Source organism: Chiloscyllium plagiosum, unplaced genomic scaffold, assembly GCF_037043375.1.
Source record: "Chiloscyllium plagiosum isolate Xiang-an unplaced genomic scaffold, Cpla_swu_hap1 HiC_scaffold_21, whole genome shotgun sequence".
NCBI lineage: Eukaryota > Metazoa > Chordata > Chondrichthyes > Orectolobiformes > Hemiscylliidae > Chiloscyllium > Chiloscyllium plagiosum.
The window spans coordinates 33,822,496-33,841,993 of NW_028270159.1; the positions used below are offsets into that span (position 1 = coordinate 33,822,496).

General features: G+C 40.1%; 1 protein-coding gene across 7 annotated transcripts in view; it reads left to right on the forward strand.

Annotated features, from left to right (window-relative positions):
- The first annotated feature begins 425 nt into the window (after window positions 1-425).
- Window positions 426-19,498, forward strand: part of LOC122564772 (histone-lysine N-methyltransferase EHMT1-like) — a 144,565-nt gene continuing 125,492 nt past the window's right edge. For 2 of the 7 annotated variants that reach the window (XM_043719978.2, XM_087998492.1), the window contains exon 1: window positions 975-1,339. In XM_043719978.2, the coding sequence (XP_043575913.1) occupies window positions 1,265-1,339 (75 nt within the window). In that variant the 5' untranslated portion in view covers window positions 975-1,264. Of the gene's footprint in view, window positions 481-966; window positions 1,340-4,330; window positions 4,632-19,498 lie in introns of those variants that run through there. The other 5 variants (XM_043719980.2, XR_015760738.1, XM_087998491.1 and 2 more) reach the window with 5 other exon arrangements.

Here is a 19,498-nt window from a genome sequence, read left to right on the forward strand (position 1 = left end):
ACACAGTGAGATACACACTGAGACAGTGACAGTGAGATACACACACACAGTGAGATACACACTGAGACAGTGACAATGAGATACACACACAGTGAGATACACCCTGAGACAGTGACAGTGAGATACACACACACAGTGAGATACACACTGAGATAGTGACAATGAGATACACACAGTGAGATACACACTGAGACAGTGACAGTGAGATACACACACACAGTGAGATACACACTGAGACAGTGACAGTGAGATACACACAGTGAGATACACACTGAGACAGTGACAGTGAGATACACACTGAGACAGTGACAATGAGATACACACACAGTGAGATACACCCTGAGACAGTGACAGTGAGATACACACACACAGTGAGATACATGCTGAGACAGTGTGGCTCCGGGCGGCGATGACGTCACGCGCGGGCGGGCGCTTCGTCACTCGAGCTGAGCCTGAGCCATGGCTTCACCGGATCCTGAGGTAAAAAGAAGCAGCAAGTTTTCTCTCTCACACTTCACCCTCCCCAGCCCGACTGTTCCTTCCGCCCTCTATTATAATCACCCACCTGAAAAAAACTCACACACACACAGACACCGCCCGCAGGGGGACGGAATATCTCCTTCTCACCCGACTACCTTCCATCCCCCCCCCCAGTCAGAGCGCCGCCTGCAGCTTTTCAAATACCAGGCGACAGCTTGTGTCCTTTTTTAAAAAATTAAAAGTTGGAGGCTTGACGTTGTGTTGTAAGAGAGAGAAAGACAGGGGCTGCGGGAGGAGGAGAGGGCAGTGTGGGGGAGGGAGGGATGGATGGATGGATGAAGGGTGGGCGGGAGTTTGGCCTGCTGACCGAGGAACCCTGGAGCTTGCCGCCCCGCACCCTGTATAACTGATGCGATGCCCGTGCGTCCCCAGCGTAGGCGCAGCCGTTAGGCTGGTTCCCGGGCGCCGGGGCGAACAGACGGAACGCAAGCCTGGCTTCCAACGACGAGTCCATTCTCCACAAGATTTTTGTTTGGCCGAACGGCTGGGAAACGCGCGTGTGTGGGAGGGAGGGAGAGAGAGAGAGTTTTTTTTTTAATTGTTAGTCTTTTTTTCCCTTTTCCCTCGCCACCAGCAACCCCCCCCCCGCCCCCTTCCCTCCCCAATCCGGGCACTGGTTGATGAGAACAGCGTGGTTTTCCTTTTAACGTGCGAGTCTGTACTCGACAGTTGCCACTCAGCGCGTTCAAAATAAAAGTGCTTTTGGAGGGGGGAAGATAAGAGTATGGAGGATGGATGGACACCTTTCCCAATGGTCAACCGAAGCCTCTTGGAAGTTGAGCTTTTACACGTTGGAGAGGTGGTCTTTTGCATAGCATATACATCTCTGCACTTCTTGCATGTTTGCAGATTCTTTTGTTTGTACAGTGACCATTGATATTGACATTGATAAGAAAAAAGTATTTTTTTTGAAAAAAACTGCTTCCACTTCTTGTGGATGAACAATTGACATCTTGGTCTTGCGCTGTATCATGGGGATATGCTTTTGGGCTTGAGTATTTTGTTGTTTTATAATTAGTGGTACAGTAAATTGGTTCAAGATTTATTGTGAACTGCATTACCGAGTTCTTAATTTTGCTAGAGCTGCAAAGCAAACTCATTGTTTTATAGGTGAATGTCAAAGTACATTTCTGTCTGCATGTTATGACATTCTTTAAAATGAAATTACCTTGCTCAGTTCATACATTTACAATAGTATGCTATCTTATACAGGGTAGATTTGCATGGTTTAATGGTGGACATTTGAATCCTTGCCTTGTTAATCCTTTCTTTATTTACTGATTTGCGTGCCAAAATGTATGCTTTGAAATCTCATTTTCCCTTGTCATTAATTAGGCAAAAGTAAGAAGCCTTTGCTATATGGTATTTCATACTGATATTTGATCAGGGATTCCACTTTAAACAGTGACCAATCACTTCATTCAGGTCAGGACAGGCCTGTGTAAAATAGAGAAGATACTGCTTGCTTAAAGGTCCCTTCTAAATTTCTTTGAAAGATTATTCATCTTTATTAACATCTTTGTAACTTCTTTGAATCACTATGTTTAATTCTTTACAATGTGAGGTAGATACATTCTGACTACCAGTACTACAATGAAAAGTTGTTCTACCTTATTGGAAAAAAGTTTAATGTCTTAATTTTAACATTAGTTGAAAATCATAGTGAAGCTGTGGTTGCATCTCCAATTTTTGTTGGTATTTGACTGTTGACTCTGATGGAAATGGTAATTCCCAAGCCAGGGAAGATGTATGTTACTGTTGATGTAGTTGTCATCAGCATTGGTGCTAATGATGAAAGCCAAGTCGCTTAACATGCTCCATTATGTAGTTTAATTTAAAATATGCAATTTAGTGATCATTGACAGAGTTTGGCCATGCACACAGATTTATCACGTGTTATTTTGCCCAGAAGCTTCTGTTTATGTACTTTTACGTTTTGACATGGAGCAGTGGTGCATTGTGTCTGTTTGTAGTGTGATTACTGTCAGTAGTATGGCGAAATTATTTTTAATTGTTTGCGGGAATTTAGAGTTGACTTTTCCACTTGATATAACAGGGCCTTACAAATGCATATGGTGACACTTGCAATTCTTATTGTGAATATTTGAAATCAGAATTTACAGTTGATTTTGATGATGGTTTCATATGCTTTTGCATGGATAAAATTAACCACAAATTTAGATTAGATTACTTACATTGTGGAAACAGACCCTTCGACCCAACAAGTCCACACCGACCCTCCGAAGAGCAACCCACCCATACCCATTCCCCTACATTTACCCCTTCACCTAACTCTACGGGCAATTTAGCATGGCCAATTCACCTAACCTGCCATTTTTGGACTGTGGGAGGAAACCAGAGCACCCGGAGGAAACCCACGCAGACACTGGGAGAATGTGCAGTCAGTCGCCCTAGGCTGGAATTGAACCCGGGTCTCTGGCGCTGTCAGGCAGTAGTGCTAACCACTGTGCCGCCCTTTAATCAAAGGATTAATGTTAGTCTGTCCTGTTGGCACAGAAACACAATTGTTTTGAGTGTATTGGTGGCATGGTGGTTCAATGGTTAGCACTGCTGCTTCACAGTGCCAGAGACCCAAGTTCAATTCCACCCTTGAGTGACTATGAAATTTGCACATTTGCCCGTGTCTGTCAGTTTCCTCCAACAGTCTAAAAGATGTGCAGTTGAGGTGGATTGGCCAGAGGGCATGCAGGGTTACAGGGATGATGGGGGTGAGATGCGCTTTGGAGGATCAGTGTGGCTCGATGGGAGGAGTGGCCTACTTCCATGCTGTAGGGATTCTATGATTCTATTTAACCTGTTTAAATATACCAAGTTAAGAATGGTGTGACCATTGTTTTGTTTTCAATATTGGTAATTGTTATTTTCAGTTGAGCTTGTGAGATTGAGATTCAGAAAAATGGGTTAAGGGAGTTCAAAATAAGGTTTTTTTGCATTTGTAAATGTGGCTTTGAAGTATTTTAAATGACTTTAACCAGCATTCATTGACTTTTAGGAATTATGTAAGTACTTTATGCTATCCCAATGCCAACCACCCTGCCTGAGTGTCACATTGAAGTGAACAGTTGGTAGCCTAACCTAGTTCTGATTTGCCTTGATGCTTGTGTTAAGGTTAACCTTTCTCTGTAGTAAAGTTGCAAAGAAAGGATAGGTCTGTGCATTCATCACTATTTGCATCAATTTTGTATATAGTCGATTACATCCAATCTGCCTTTATATTACCAGTAGCTATTCTGTACTCAAAAACAGATGCTGCATTCTTCATAACATAATAAATTAGACTAGTGCATGATGCTGGATAATCTTGTCAGTGAATTAATGTTGCAAATGTTAGGTAGGGCTAGATATTTGCATACGGTGTTGTATTTCAAATTCTGTTTTGTGTAAGTGGTGTTGTGGAAATTTACAAAATGGAAGACTATGTTTAGATCTTGAAGCTATATATTTCCAGTAACTTAGAGTTGAATTTATCTTAAGTTTCATATTGTAAAAAAAAGAAGAGATTTGTTTTTTTTAGATTCATAGTAGCACAGTGAATTAGTCTCCAAATGGCAGGCCTTTATATCTGCCAGCAGCTTGGACCATGAAATGGCTGAATCTGCAGTGAATTTATATCCAATGAGCATGCTCAGAGACTTGCAATTGAACCTATAGGGGGGGTAGATGAGTTGACTTGTTTATTGTACAGTATTGAGATGGAAGTGATCAAGCTTACAACTATAGAAGTTCCTTCATTACATGCATAATTTGCACGTATTTCTGTCTAAAGTCTTACCCTACAGTAGTTGTAATGTTCTGGCGAGTTTTTGATGTCTTCATCTAGTGTCTTATTGGAAGTGTGCTAAAATGGGACAATGCCAGCCTCTGTGTCTGCTCCTGTTAATTGAACAGTCTATTAAGTCTTATGGTGTATTCTGTTGTCCCATTTAAACATATAACACTCTTGAGCTTTTCAGATTACTGAAACATGTGTAATTTTTCAAGTATAAACACAGTTTACTGTAGTGGGTCAATAATGTTAGTTATTTTTATGTTGTCTTTTACCAGCTTGGATCTTGCATTTTACTTGCGTTGTAAGTACAACAGAGTTGATCATAGTTGTGGAATAACATTGGTCAACTGTTTCTTTCTTTCTACTAATATATATTTCTTTAAGATAAATATTGTTTATCCTGTGTTGCTGAAATGAATTTACTCATAGTTCTAAAATAGCTCTGAAATGTTCAGTAGAACATTCGTTGTACAATGTGGCATCAGATTGAAATGGATTAAGACATGATCCAAAATGATATATTGACTGACAGCTTGATAATTACAGTGCGTAAAGTAAGTATTTATTTTCTCAAGAATGTATAGTCTATAACTTGGAGTGTTGTTCAATGACTGATGAAGAAACAGCATGGAAGTATTCTTAGTTAGGAATATTGTAACGATTCATTATATTCTGTGCCAACATGTTGTTTTAAATGCTGGCAATGAGTATGAGCTGGATCAGAGATGGACTGCAACCATTGCTATATTCAAGAATTGATATACTAGCTAACTGAAAATACAAAGAAATATGTAATTTCAACATGACACATACAAAAGATATACCTGCAAGGGTGAAATTGGCAGAATTTATAGCTTGATGAAAGACTCCATTGTGTTTTTCTTTAAATGATCAAGTTGTGTTGTGCAACTTGGAATACATTCAAGTTTGACCATAATCTCTTGTATTATACAGTACTGTTGGTAAAATGACACAATCAGAGGTGAAAGTATTTTGTACAGATTGTTGGGTGAATTTACAGCATGTCACATCTTTTAGAAAGAAAAGACCATTTACAGAGCTTGAGTTAATTTTGGCTGGATGCAAATGTTTTGCTCGAATCTATACGTTTGTCAATTGTTGTTTTAATGCTTACTTTAACATATTTGAAAAATTATATGGGAAAGGTTTGTGAATGTTAAAAAAGACACGTGATTTCAGTTAATTTTATTTTACAACAGTAACTTGACTGTGGTTGTGGTCATCTGAAGTTTCCAAATATGGTTATGTTGAAATGTGGCTTTATTGTCTCAGTGCTTTGACCGCTATTGATTTGCAAATATACCTGCATGGTATACTTTCTAGTTATATTCTATAGAATCTCTTATAGCATTTCATTGCAATCTTTAGTACTTAAGGTGTTGTACTTGCGTTCTTACTCAACATGTCTGTGTATTGTCTCAGGTTAAGAAGCTGCCAGTACACTTAAAAGGCAGGCTTGAAGCAACCTTGTCACAGCATAGCATAGACATGAAGCAATATAGAATGTGCCTTGGATGAATGATTAAAAATCTGGCACTACAATGACATGTTGATGACTGTTTTTATTTTTTTTGTTGGAACTTAAATGGAGAAATGTCCAATTTAGAGCACTTAAAATACTTAAGTCTATGTTTTAAAGTTGTCTACCTTCAGTTCATTGCTAGATTTTATTAAAGGGGTAATATTTTCTTTTAGATCATTGTACATTCAAATTCAACTCAATATAGTTCATGTATGTAGTGCAGCAATTAATTGTGGAGAGCCTGTTTCTCAATTAATATCTCCCTTTTAACACCACGCCTGAATCATTTTGGCAATCAAAGAATAAAATCCCTGAAAGTGATTGATGTGATACCTGACCATAATGCCAGAAGCTACTCTTTAGTCATTTCTGTAAATCAACCTTTCCTTCATCTTGGGAGTTTTTGTAGCATTTAGGTATTAATTTGTACTGTATTGAGGCTTTGGTTCCTTTTATTATGCAAGAACTGAGCTGCAGCTCATTAACATTTTGTTTGGAATTAACTGTAAATTGATAGAGCTCATACAGCCCTATGCTTATGCCTGCAAATGGCAGCCTTACATACCTGCCAGAAGTTTGGACCACAAAATGGCTGCATCTGCAGTGGAAAAAATGATCTCCAACAAGCATGCTCAAAAACACAAACTGAGACCAATAGGGGGAGTTGAGATTTGAGCTGCATACAGTGCAGTACTGTATTTTTTAAAAAAGACTCAATTTCAAAGACTAATTAAAATAAACTTTAGCACACTTTTCCAGGACCCTTCAGATGTGCAGCATGTATTTTTAGCAATGTTTATAAAAAGTATGACCACAGACTTTTTAAAACTGATGAGGGGTATTGCACAATAAATCTCAAGCAATAATGTGTACCTGATCATGTATTGATTCAAGGATCATAGATGCATTTCTCTCAAGGGTGAAAGGTCTTATGATTGAAAATGAAACTTTATTCCCAAATACTTTGTGTAATCTGCCAACAGGATTTATAGCAGTGCCATGAATTGGTGTATTAAGAATTTACACTTTGAGGTCATTTGCATCATCTTGGTTTTGAAATTGTGTTGGATTTCAACATTTATTTATGGAAAGATGCATTTCCAGTTGGATATATTGCACTACATGGACCACTGAATTTGACTTTGTATATGATCTGAAAAGAAAAATCACTCATCCTATGAAGAAAATTTTGTCGGTTATGGCTGCTCAGAATTGTTCTGTAGTCTCCTATACAAATTAACATTCATATATATGACAAGTGATCTGAATCAGTAGTTTTGTAAACAATGTAGAAAATAATTCAATGAACTGTGGTTGGCACAGCAGAAAGTACCAATTTCATTTGTGTGTTGTAATTTTTGGAGTATCTTGAGTAAGTATTTGTTTTTTTTTAAAAAAACACAGCTGAGATTTTAGTTTCAATTAATTTAGAAACTGAATGACCAGGAATGGCAGCTGTAACTATTTTAGAGCCCGTAGACAATCGATCTCCAGTCCAATGAGTGTTGACTCTTGAACATGCACAAGGTTTCCTTCATATTTAGCAGTTGAGTAAATTTGGATCTAAAACAAAAATTTAAAGTAAAACATTTGGAAAATTTCATTTAAAATCTCACTGCAAACAGAAATCATTCAAAACATTTTTAGAATCATAAACTGAGAAGTTTTGAATAATTTCTCTTGAGTTAGTGTAAGTTTGTCCTTTTATCCAGTGTGGACAGTTTATTGCAGGAGATCTTGAATTTTATAACTGAATATATATGTCAAATCAGAATCCACATAACTGTTTACCAGAATAGATTATATACGTATTTCTTAAAAAAAACTGAGCTATACTTGGAGCATTGTCTTTATAACCTTAACCATATACATCAAGAATTCATTGTACACAAGTTGGCGGAATTATTTGGTTATTACTGTTTACCCATGTTTACATGAATAATTTTAAGCACTTGGCATCCCTGGAATTTAAAAGTATGAAAAGGCATGGAAAAGTTTGGTATCTGGTACTGTTTGAATCAATGCAAATATAGAGTCATAGAGATGTACAGCACGGAAACAGACCCTTCGGTCCATGCCGACCAGGTATCCCAACCTAATCTAGTCTCGCCTGCCAGCACCCGGCCTATATCCCTCCAAACCCTTCCTATTCATATACCCATCCAAATGCCGTTTAAATGTTGCAGTTGTACTGGCCTCCACCATTTCCTCTGGCAGCCCATTCTACACAAGCACCACCCTTTGCGTGAAAAATTTGCCCCTTAGGTCTCTTTTATATTTTTTCCCCTCTTATCCTAAACCTATGCCCTCTAGTTTTGGACTCCCCCCACCCCAGGGAAAAGACCTTGTCGATGCCTCTCATGATTTTATTAATCTCTGTAAGGTCACCCCTCAGCCTCTGACGCTCTAGGGAAAACAGCCCTAGCCTATTCAATCTCTTCCTATAGCTCAAATCCTCCAACCCTGGCAACATCCTTGTCAATCTTTTCTGAACCCTTTCAAGTTTCACAACATCTTTCTGATAGGGAGGAGATCAGAATTGCACGCAATTTTCCAAAAGTAGCCTAACCAATGTCCTGTACGACCGCAACATGATGTCCCGACTCATGTACTCAATACTCTGACCAATAAAGGAAAGCATACCAAATGCCTCCTTCACTATCCTATCTACCTGCGACTCTACTTTCAAGGAGCTATGAACCTGCACTCCAAGGTCTCTTTGTTCAGCAACACTCCCTAGGACCTTACCATGAAGTGTATAAGTCCTGCTAAGATTTGCTTTCCTAAAATACAGCACCTCGCATTTATCTGAATTAAACTCCATCTGCCACTCCTCAGTCCATTGGCTCATGTGATCAAGATCCCTTTGTAATCTGAGGTAACCTCCTTCGCTGTCCACTACACCTCCAATTTTGGTGTCATCTGCAAACTTACTAACTATACCTTTTATGCTCACGTCCAAATCGTTTATATAAATGACAAAAAGTAGTGGACCCAGCACCAATCCTTGTGGCACTCCACAGGTCACAGGCTCCAGTCTGAAAAACAATCCTCCACCACCGTCCTCTGTCTTCTCCTTTTGAGCTAGTTCTGTATTCAAATGGCTAGTTCTCCCTATATTCCATGAGATCTAACCTTGCTAACTAGTCTCCCATGGGGAACCTTGTCAAACGCCTTACTGAAGTCCATATAGACCACGTCTACCGTTCTGCCCTCATCAATCCTCTTTCTTACTTCATCATAAAAACTCAGTCAAGTTTGAGAGACATGATTTCCCACTCTCACAGCCACACTGATTATCCCTAATCAGTCCTTGCCTTTCCAAATACATGTACATCCTGTCCCTCAGGATTCTCTTCAACAATTTGCCCAGCAGTGAAGTCAGGCTCACTGGCCTATAGTTCCCTGGCTTGTCCTTACCACCTTTCTTTAAATAGTGGCACCACATTAGCCAACCTCCAGTCTTCTGGCACCTCACCTGTGACTATCAATGACACAAAAATCTCAGCAAGAGGCCCAGCAATCACTTCTCTAGCTTCCCACAAAGCTCTAGGGTACACCTGATCAGGTCCTGGTGATTTATCCACTTTCATGCATTTCAAGCACTTCCTCCTGTGTAATATAGACATTTTTCAAGATGTCATTATCTATTTCCCTGCATTCTATATCTTCCATATCCTTTTCCAAAGTAAATACTGATGCAAAATACTCATTTAGTATCTCCCCCATGTTCTGCGGCTCCACATAAAGGCCGCCTTGGTGATCTTTGAAAGACCCTATTCTTCCGAGTTACCCTTTTGTCCTTAATATATTTGTAAAAACCCTTTGAGTTTTCCTTAACTGTATTTGCCAAAGGTATCTCATGTCCCCTCATTGACCTGATTTCCCTCTTGAGTATACTCCTTCTTTAAACTCTTCTAAGGAGTCACATGATCTACCCTGTCTATACCTGACATATGCTTCGTTCTTTTTAACCAAACCCTCAATTTCTTTAGAAATTCCTGAAGAAGGGCTTATGCCCGAAACGTCGATTCTCCTGTTCCTTGGATGCTGCCTGACCTGCTGCGCTTTTCCAGCAACACATTTTCACCTCAATTTCTTTAGTCATCCAGCATTCCCTATACCTATCAGCCTTTCCTTTCACCCTAACAGGCATCTACTGTCCTTGGACTCTCATTATCTCATTTCTGATTTTCCACTTTCCAGCCATTCCTTTTAACCTCGAACATCTCCCCCAATCAGCTTTTGAAAATTCATTCCTAATACCGTCAATTGGCCTTTCTCCAATATAGAACTTCATCTTTTTGATCCTGTCTATCAGTTTCCATCACTATTTTAAAACTTTAAAACTAATAGGACTATGGTCACTCACCCACTGACACCTCAGTCACCTGCCCTTCTGGCACCTCACCTGTGACTATCAATGACACAAAAATCTCAGCAAGAGGCTTAGTTCTCAAGAGTAAGTAAAGTTCTGCACCTTCTCTAGTAGGTACGTCCACATACTGAATCAGAAAATTATCTTGTACGTGCTTAACAAATTCCTCTCCATCTAAATTCTTAACACTATGGCAGTCCCAGTCTATGTTTGGAAAGTTAAAATCCCCTGCCCTAACCACCCTATTATTCTTAGATAAATGACATCTCCTTACAAATCTGTTTCTCAATTTCCCTCTGACTATTAGGTGATCTATAATGCAATTTCAATAAGGTGATTACCCCTTTCTTATTTCTCAGTTCCACCCAAATAACTTCCCTGGATGTAATTCTGGGAATATCCTCTCTCAGTACAACTGTGATGCTATCCCTTATCAAAAACACCACTTCCCCCTCCTCTCTTGCCTCCCTTTCTATCCTTCCTGTAGCATTTGTATCCTGGAACATGAAGCGGCCAGTCCTGTCCATTCCTAAGCCATGCTTCTGTAATTCACCTATTGTACTCTATGCTACTTCCTCCCCACCCCCACCCCCCTTTACCTTATGTCCCCACGCTTCAGGCTTTCCGCCTTTATTTCTGATGAAGGGCTTTTGCCTGAAACGTCGATTTCGCTGCTCCTTGGATGCTGCCTGAACTGCTGTGCTCTTCCAGCACCACTAATCCAGAAATTGGTATGATACCAGTCCCATGTTCCTATCCATGCCCTGAGTTCATCTGCCTTCCCTGTTAGGCCCCTTGCATTGAAATAAATGCAGTTTAATCTATCAGTTCTCTGCTTTGTCCTTGCCTGCCCTAACTGTTTAACTCGTATTTAGGTACGTGACAATAATAAATCAAACAAAATAAGTCAACTCAAAATGGCTTTCTTTGACCTTTCAAAGGTCTTTGATCCATCAACCGTGAGGGACCTTGAATTGCCCTCCTCAAATTTGGTTGCCAGCAGAAATCTGTCACCTTCTCTGCCTGCTGCCTGAAGGCTTGTAAGCAGTGATATTCACACGGTCCACCACATACCCAATCAGCATGCAAACCATACTTAACCTAGGCTTTGTTCTTCTCCATCTGTCTTCTTTGCCATCTTTCACTTTACCTAAGTTCTCTTTCTGCTGGCGTGGAGCTAATCTACATGTTGAGAAAACTGTTCAAATTGCTTCATCTCCTGTTCAGAACCAAGAGCCATCAACCTCTGTCATTGAGCTGCAGATTTGCTGCTTCGGGCATGCTCTGTTTGAACCGTTTAACTCCTATCCTTTTGGTAATGGGGAAAGATTAATATTAATTGTATGGCGCAGTCATACCAGTCCTTAATTATTTGTTTTCATTGTATTCTTTCTTTTATATTTGCACCATCTTGCATGTTTCTGTTTGTGGTTTTTCTCTCCTGCATGACTCACTTACCTGCCTGCATCCTGTTTGGAATCCCTCACCCACCTGCCTGTCTCATCTTTGTGGAGAAAGTGAGGTCTGCAGATGCTGGAGATCAGAGCTGGAAATGTGTTGCTGGAAAAGCGCAGCAGGTCAGGCAGCATCCAGGGAACAGGAGAATCGACGTTTCGGGCATAAGCCCTTCTTCAGGAAGGGCTTCTGTCTCATCTTTGTCTTTGGTCCTACCCTACCCACATACCCTCTCCTGGTTTATAGTCCCGCTGTCTCTTTAGTGAGGTTTCCTCTTTTTGTGCATTTTGTATCATTCTCCTCTCTATATTTTCTCTTGTGTACTTTTGCTATTGTGATCTAACTTGTATGTTGGATCTCTTTTATTTTGTTCCTTCAGTGTTCTTTCTCTCCTTCCACATTCCTGTTTGTTCCAACTTCCTTGTTCTTTATCCAGTCCTCTGGCATAAGCTATTCGGCCATTTGAGCCTGTTCTGCTATTCAATATGATCATGGCAGATCATCCAACTCCATATCCTGTTGTGGTTCTGTTCGCCGAGCTGGAAATTTTTGTTGCAAACGTTTCGTCCCCTGTCTAGGTGACATCCTCAGTGCTTGGGAGCCTCCTGTGAAGCGCTTCTGTGGTGTTTCCTCCGGCATTTATAGTGGCCTGTCCCTGCCGCTTCCGGTTGTCAGTTTCAGCTGTCCGCTGTAGTGGCCGGTATATTGGGTCCAGGTCGATGTGTTTGTTGATGGAGTTTGTGGATGAGTGCCATGCTTCCAGGAATTCCCTGGCTGTTCTTTGTTTGGCTTGTCCTATAATGGTAGTGTTGTCCCAGTCGAATTCATGTTGCTTGTCGTCTGCATGTGTGGCTACTCAGGATAGCTGGTCGTGGCGTTTCGTGGCTAGTTGATGTTCATGGATGCGGATCGTTAGCTGTCTTCCTGTTTGTCCTATATAGTGTTTTGTGCAGTCCTTGCATGGTATTTTGTACACTACATTAGTTTTGCTCATGCTGGGTATCGGGTCCTTCGTTCTGGTGAGTTGTTGTCTGAGGGTGGCTGTTGGTTTGTGTGCTGTTATAAGTCCTAGTGGTCGCAGTAGTCTGGCTGTCAGTTCTGAAATGCTCCTGACGTATGGTAGTGTGGCTAGTCCTTTAGGTTATGGCATGTCCTCATTCCGTTGTCTTTCTCTTAGGCATCTGTTGATGAAATTGCGCGGGTATCCGTTTTTGGCGAATACCTTGTACAGGTGTTCCTCTTCCACTTTTTGCAGTTCTGGTGTGCTGCAGTGTGTTGTGGCCCTTTTGAATAGTGTCTTGATGCAACTTCGTTTGTGTGTGTTGGGGTGGTTGCTTTCATAGTTCAGGACTTGGTCTGTGTGTGTGGCTTTCCCAAGCACTGAGGATGTCACCGAGACAGGGGACGAAACGTTTGCAACAAAAACTTCCAGCTCGGCGAACAGAACCACAACAACGAGCACCCGAGCTACAAATCTTCACCCAAATGTTGAACTCCTGTTCTTATTTACTCACCATAGGTTTTGGTCTCTTTCGTCCAAAGAACTGTATCTAATTCCTCCTCAAATATTCAATGTTTCGGACTCTAACATTTTCTTTTGCAGAGTTCCACAGATTTTGTACTCTCTGGGTGAAGAAATTTTCCTCGCCTCAGCCATAAATGGCTGACCCCCAATCCTTAATCTGTGACCCTTGGCTCTGGACTCTGAGTCATCAGGAACATCTTTCTTATGCTTACTCTGTTTAGTCCTGTTGGAATTTTATAGGTTTCTGAGATTCTTCCCCCAACAATCAAGCTCTTCTAAATTCTGGTGGATATAGTCCTACCTGATTCAGTCTCTCCTTATATATAGTACTGTCATAGAATCTTGCCAGTGTAGAAGCAGGCGATTCAACCCATCAAGTCCACGCTGACGCTTTGAGGAGCATGCCACCCAGACACGCCTCCCCACCCTATCCCTGTCTTACTGCATTTCCCATGGCTAATCCACCTAGTCTGTACATTTCCTGGCCACTATGGGCAATTTAGCATGGCCAATCCACCTAACCTGCACATCTTTGGACTGAGAGAGAAAACTGTAGCATTCTGAGGAAACACATGTAGAAACGGGGAAAATGTGCAAACTCCACACAGTTGCCTGAGGGTGAAATCGAATCTTGGCCCCTGGCGCTGTGAGACAGCAGTGCTAACCACTGAGCCAATGTGCTGCCCCAACATTGCCAATCAGTTCTGGTTAGCCTTCATTGCACTCCCTCCATAGCTAGAACCTCCTTCCACAGATAAGGAAACTGAAACCTCTTGCAATGCTCCAGATATGGTCTCATCAAAGCCCTATGCAATTGCAGCCAATCATCATTGCTGTTGTACCTGAAACCTCTCACTGAGGTCAATATACCAGCTGTCACCTTCATTGTCTGCATGCTTACTTCCAGCGACTGATGTCCAACTAGTCTCATTGTACCACCCTCTTTACCATTCAGGTATTCGGCCTTTGTGTTTTTGCCAGTAAAATGAGTACCTCATGTTTATTCACATTATACTTCATCTGTGCATGCATTTGCCTACATGCTGGACCTGTCCAAGTGACGTTGAAGTGTTTCTGCATCCTCCTCGTAGTTGACCCATCCACCTATCTTTTGTGTCGACAGAACATTTGGCGGGGTATTGCCTTTAATTCTTTCAAGTAACTCATATATATTGTGAAAGGCTGGGGGTTCAAGCTAGTGCCTGCCATTCAGAAAAAGATCTGTTTCTTCCTCCTCATTGTTTCCTCTCTGCCAACCAGTTCTCTATCCATGTCAGTACCCTACCCCCATCCCATGTGCTTAAATTTTCCATGTTAATTTCCTATGTGAGACCTTATCAAAAGCCTTCTAACTGTCCAAGTAGACAACATCACTGGCTTCCCCTTATCAATAAGACTTATCGAGCACAATTTCTCCTTCGCAAGTTCATGCTGACTTTGTTTGATCCGGTCTTTATTTCCCAAGTGCTCTCCTATTAAATCTTTTAAAATGGACGCTAGCATTTTCCCTACTACTCCTATCAGACTAACCAGTCTATAATTCCTGTTTTCTCTTACTTTTTTTAAATAGTGGGGTTGCAATGGCTACCCTCCAATCTGTATTTTAATCTGTATGTAGATAGAGCCAACTAAATCAGTAAGACTACCTTTAGAGGAGAAATTGTTCCAGAATCTGCAGAAACTTGAAAGATGATCAATGTATCTAGTTTTTCTCGGGTACTTTAAGTACTTTGAGATGTCGGTCCTTGGGGGTTTATTGGCCTTTAATTGCATCAATTTCCCCAACACCCTGTGCTAATGAATAGTGATTTTCTTAAGTTCCTTGCACTCATTAAGCCCTATGTTCCCCAACATTTTTGGGACATTATTTACATTCTGCTTTGTGAAGACAGAATCAAACTTATGTTTAATTGACCTGCTACCTGTTTGTTTCCAATTGCAGTGTTTCCTGTTTCTAACTGTAAGGGGACCTACATTTGTCTTTAATGCTCTTTTTTCTCTTCACATAACTACGGAAGCTTTTACAGTTGGGTTGTATGTCCCCGTAAACTAACTTGCCATACTTTATTTGCCCTTCTCAGCTGAAATCTAAATTACTCCCAGTTTTCAGGTCTGTTTTTTTTTTGTCAATTTATATGCCCTTTCCATGAATATAATACTATTCCTATTTTACCTTGTTAACCGTGAATGGACCTCCTTTCCTATTTTATTGTTGGTCCAACAGAAATGTACAATGGTTGTATTTTCTCCATATGCCCTTTAAATGTTTGCCATTACCTATCTGTTGACATCCTTTAAGGTAAAGTTCCCTAATTTATTATAGCCAGTTCAAGCTTTATTCCATTGTAGTTTTCTTAATTTAGATTCAGGACTCTAGTCTCGGAATCAACTATGTCACTCTGCAGCTTAATGAAGAATTCGTATATTATGGTCACGCTTCCCCAAATGGTCTTGCACAACTAAATTGCCAATTATTTCTCAATACATAAGACCCTGTCTAGGATGGCCTATTCCCTTGTTGGTTTCTCAATGTATTCACCCAGAAAACCATCCCATACCCACTCCTGGAACATTCCTCCACTGCAGTATTGTCTGATTTGATTTGCTCCAAGTATATGCAGATTGAAGTTGTCCATAATTGCAGATATATTGTTATTACTTACATAATTTTACTTACATCTGCTTAATGGCATTGCTAACATTACCCCTACAGTTTGGGTCTATATCCACCCCTACTATTGTTTTCTGCCCTTGGTGTTTCTAAGCTCTTTCCATACTGATTTCACTTCACCATAGCTAATATCCTGTTCCTGTATTGTGTTAATTTCCTTTTTAGCCAGCAACGTGCTCCATCATCTTTTCATTCATATCTGTCTGTCATAAAATCTGAACACCCTGGATATTCAGTTCCTATCCCTGGTCACCCTGCAGCCATGTCTCTCTCATTCCAATAATCTCATACCCATTCATATCTATTTGTGTGACTAATTCATCCACTTTATTGTGAATACTGCACACATAAAGGCACAAGTCTTGTTTTCCTATTGATGCTGGTTTGAAGTTCTCCATTGACTTTTTGCTCTACTGTGACATCTAGGAATGGCAGTTTGTTGTTGTTGTTTTCCTTCTCTTTTGTGAATTTTATGCCAGTAAGGATATTATTGATGGTCTTGAAGGTTTCCTCTAATTTGTTTTGTTTTGTGATGACAAAAGTCATCGATGTAGCGGACCCAAAGTTTGGGTTGGATGATTGGTAGAGCTGTTTGTTCGAGTGTCTGCATTACTGCCTTTGCTAAGAACCCTGATATCGGAGATCCCATGGGTGTTTTGTTGGTTTGTCTGTTGGCTTTGTTATTCAGTGAAGTGGGTCGTAGACATAGGTCTACTAGCTTGACTATGTTCTTGCTGATGAAGTTGGTGGTGTTTGGTGTATGTATCTTTAGGTCTTCTAATAGTGTAACCAGTGTTTCCTGGGCCAGATTGATGTTGATAGATATGAACAGGGCTGTTACGTCAAAGGAGACCTTTAAACACTAAAACAGCAGCTAAGGAACTTGAAAGACCCTATACAGACAACAAGCAAAATGAACATCATTTACAAGATACCTTGTGAGCACTGTAATAAACAATACATTGGACAGGCAGAAAACTAGCCACCAGGATACCTGAACATCGACTAGCCACAGAAAGACATGACCCATTGTCACTAGTATCCTTACATACAGATGAGGAAGGGCACCACTTTGACAGGGACAACACATCTATCCTAGGACAAGCCAAACAGAGACATGCATGGCATTCCGACTGGAACTCTATCAACAAACACATTGTCTTGGACACCATTTACTATCTCCTGAGATAAAGAACAGGAAATGACATCCTCAAAGCAGGAAATAACATCACCAACCCATCGGAACCTAAACACTTAAATAGAAAGCAGGACATAACGCCAGCACTTCACCGGAGGCTCACTGATGATGTTACGTAGAATGGTGACAAAATGTCTGAAAATGAACCTTGCAGCTCAGCGAGCAAACTCAATCCAGGACCTCAACCTGAGCTACAAATCTTTTCAAAACTTGTGAAAGGTAAGCATATCAAACGCCTTCATCACTATCCTGTCTAAATATGACTCCACTTCCAATGAATTATGATCCTGTACCCCAAGGTCTCTTTAATCGGCAATACTTTCCAGGACCTTACCATTAGTTGTGTAAATCCTGCCCTAATTTGCCTTATCAAAATGTAACACCTAAATTTTATATAAATTAAACTCCATCTGCCCCTACTCAGCCCATTTGCCCATCTGATCTAGGATCTTTTGTACTTTGAGGTAACCTTTACTGTCCACTACACTACCAATTTTAGTGTCATCTGCAAACTTAGTATCAATACATCCTACATTCACGTCCAAATCATTTATATAAATGACAAAAAATAGTGGACCCAGCACCCACCGATCCTTGTGGCAAGGACCGCTGGTCCCAGGTCTCCAGTCCAAAAAGCAACAGTCCACGACCACCCTTGCTCTCCTACCTTTGATCCAATTTTATATTCAAATAGCTGGCTCATCCTGTATTCCATATGCTTAAAAGTTTGAAAATTCCAAGGAAGAAAAATGGTTGGTTTTGTTTCTATGATTTTGACATTCCTAGCCAGAATTACCCATATTTTATGTAAGTGGTAAATAACTAGTGCTTGCTACTGACTGCAGAAAAGCTGCTGTCAAAGAATTGGAGAGTCCATTTATCCTATCTTGAAAAGACTTCCAAATTCTGCATAATCTGTTAGGGATCTGTGGTACCTTACAGCAAAACTCAGTTTTTAGGTTGATCAGACAACAGTTAGTAAAAGTTAGTTTAACAATTATAAGTTTTCAAATTACACATTAAGACAGTGATATTTAGAAAGAAGTTTAACTTTTGTTATTTTGAAAATAAAGTGTTATGAGGCATGGCACTCCATATTTGTAGTAATATTTTGAGAATCAGAGATTATTCTATAATTACTGCTTAATATACTGTGAAAATTATTAACACTGTAATGGGAGGGAGGGAGAGAGAGAGAGTGATTTATCTTTCTTTCCTACACCAGAATGTGAGCAGGGTTTTAAATAAGTCACCTAACATATAGATAATGTTCAGTGTCCTGATTTTTAGAGGGTTAATGCTAAACATCATCTTGTGCAAATAAGAAAAAGGAGCTTTTATCAATTGAACCAACATAAGAGAGAAATTTTGAAGGCCGAGAGAATAGCAAAGAGGAAAGAATTCTTGAAAGATGTCTAGCAAAGCAACGGTTAGACATGATAGAAAAGTGACAATAATTGGGCCTACCTTTCTATTGTTTCAGTCATGGATTGCAAAGGACCATTGGTATAAGCGAGTGAGAAGAATAAATATAAATGTTTCACTTGAGTGAACTGTCTTGACTTCTGCTGTTCATTCAAACAGTTTTCCTTATTGATAGCAGAGTAGCACAGGCAACGAGTATTTTGAAAGTTAGCCAAGAAATGAATAGTTTCAATTGATGAGGCATTGGATGTGCATAAGTATTCAGCAGATATAGTATTATCCAGTTTTTAAACTTCCTCCTAATTGCCTTCATGCCATAGTAATTATTTATATTCCCTAAAGGTCCAAATTGTTCTCATGGTGTGCTTGGTTATGCTGACGTCAGCCACAAAGACTGTCAGCTAATATTTCCTCGTTGCTTAAAAAGTGAGCGGGGAAGAAATGGATCTTGAAGGCAGGCAATATTTTTTTCTCATTAATTTATTAACAGTACAATTCATGACATTTTCCAAGGTTTGAATTTTCCCAGGTGAACAGGAAATTTTCCTTTGTGGAGAATGTCATTGTCTTCCCGTTTTGAGACTCTTTTATTTTTAAAAGCATTTATAACTAATGAATTTTAGGAAGAGTAGTTAAAGTATTATGTCCTTATTGAAATATGTGGAACTGCTGAGGTCCTAGAAGAAACTGGGCTGTGCTGGACATATTTTTAGGGCACAGAGTTAGGTAAATGAAAGTGTCAAGTGAGAGAGCACAACACACTAAGATTTAAATTAGTCACAGTATTGGACAAAGATGGACCAGAACTCAAGGTTTTGAAATGAAGGAAGGCTGATTTTAATATGATAAAGCAGGATCTGGCCAAAGTGGACTGGTGCAGTTCCTTGTAGGAGAATCTACATCTGAGCAATGACCGCCTTTCAAAAGAGAAATTGGGAAAGTGTAGGTCAAACATATTCTTGTAGGGGTGAAG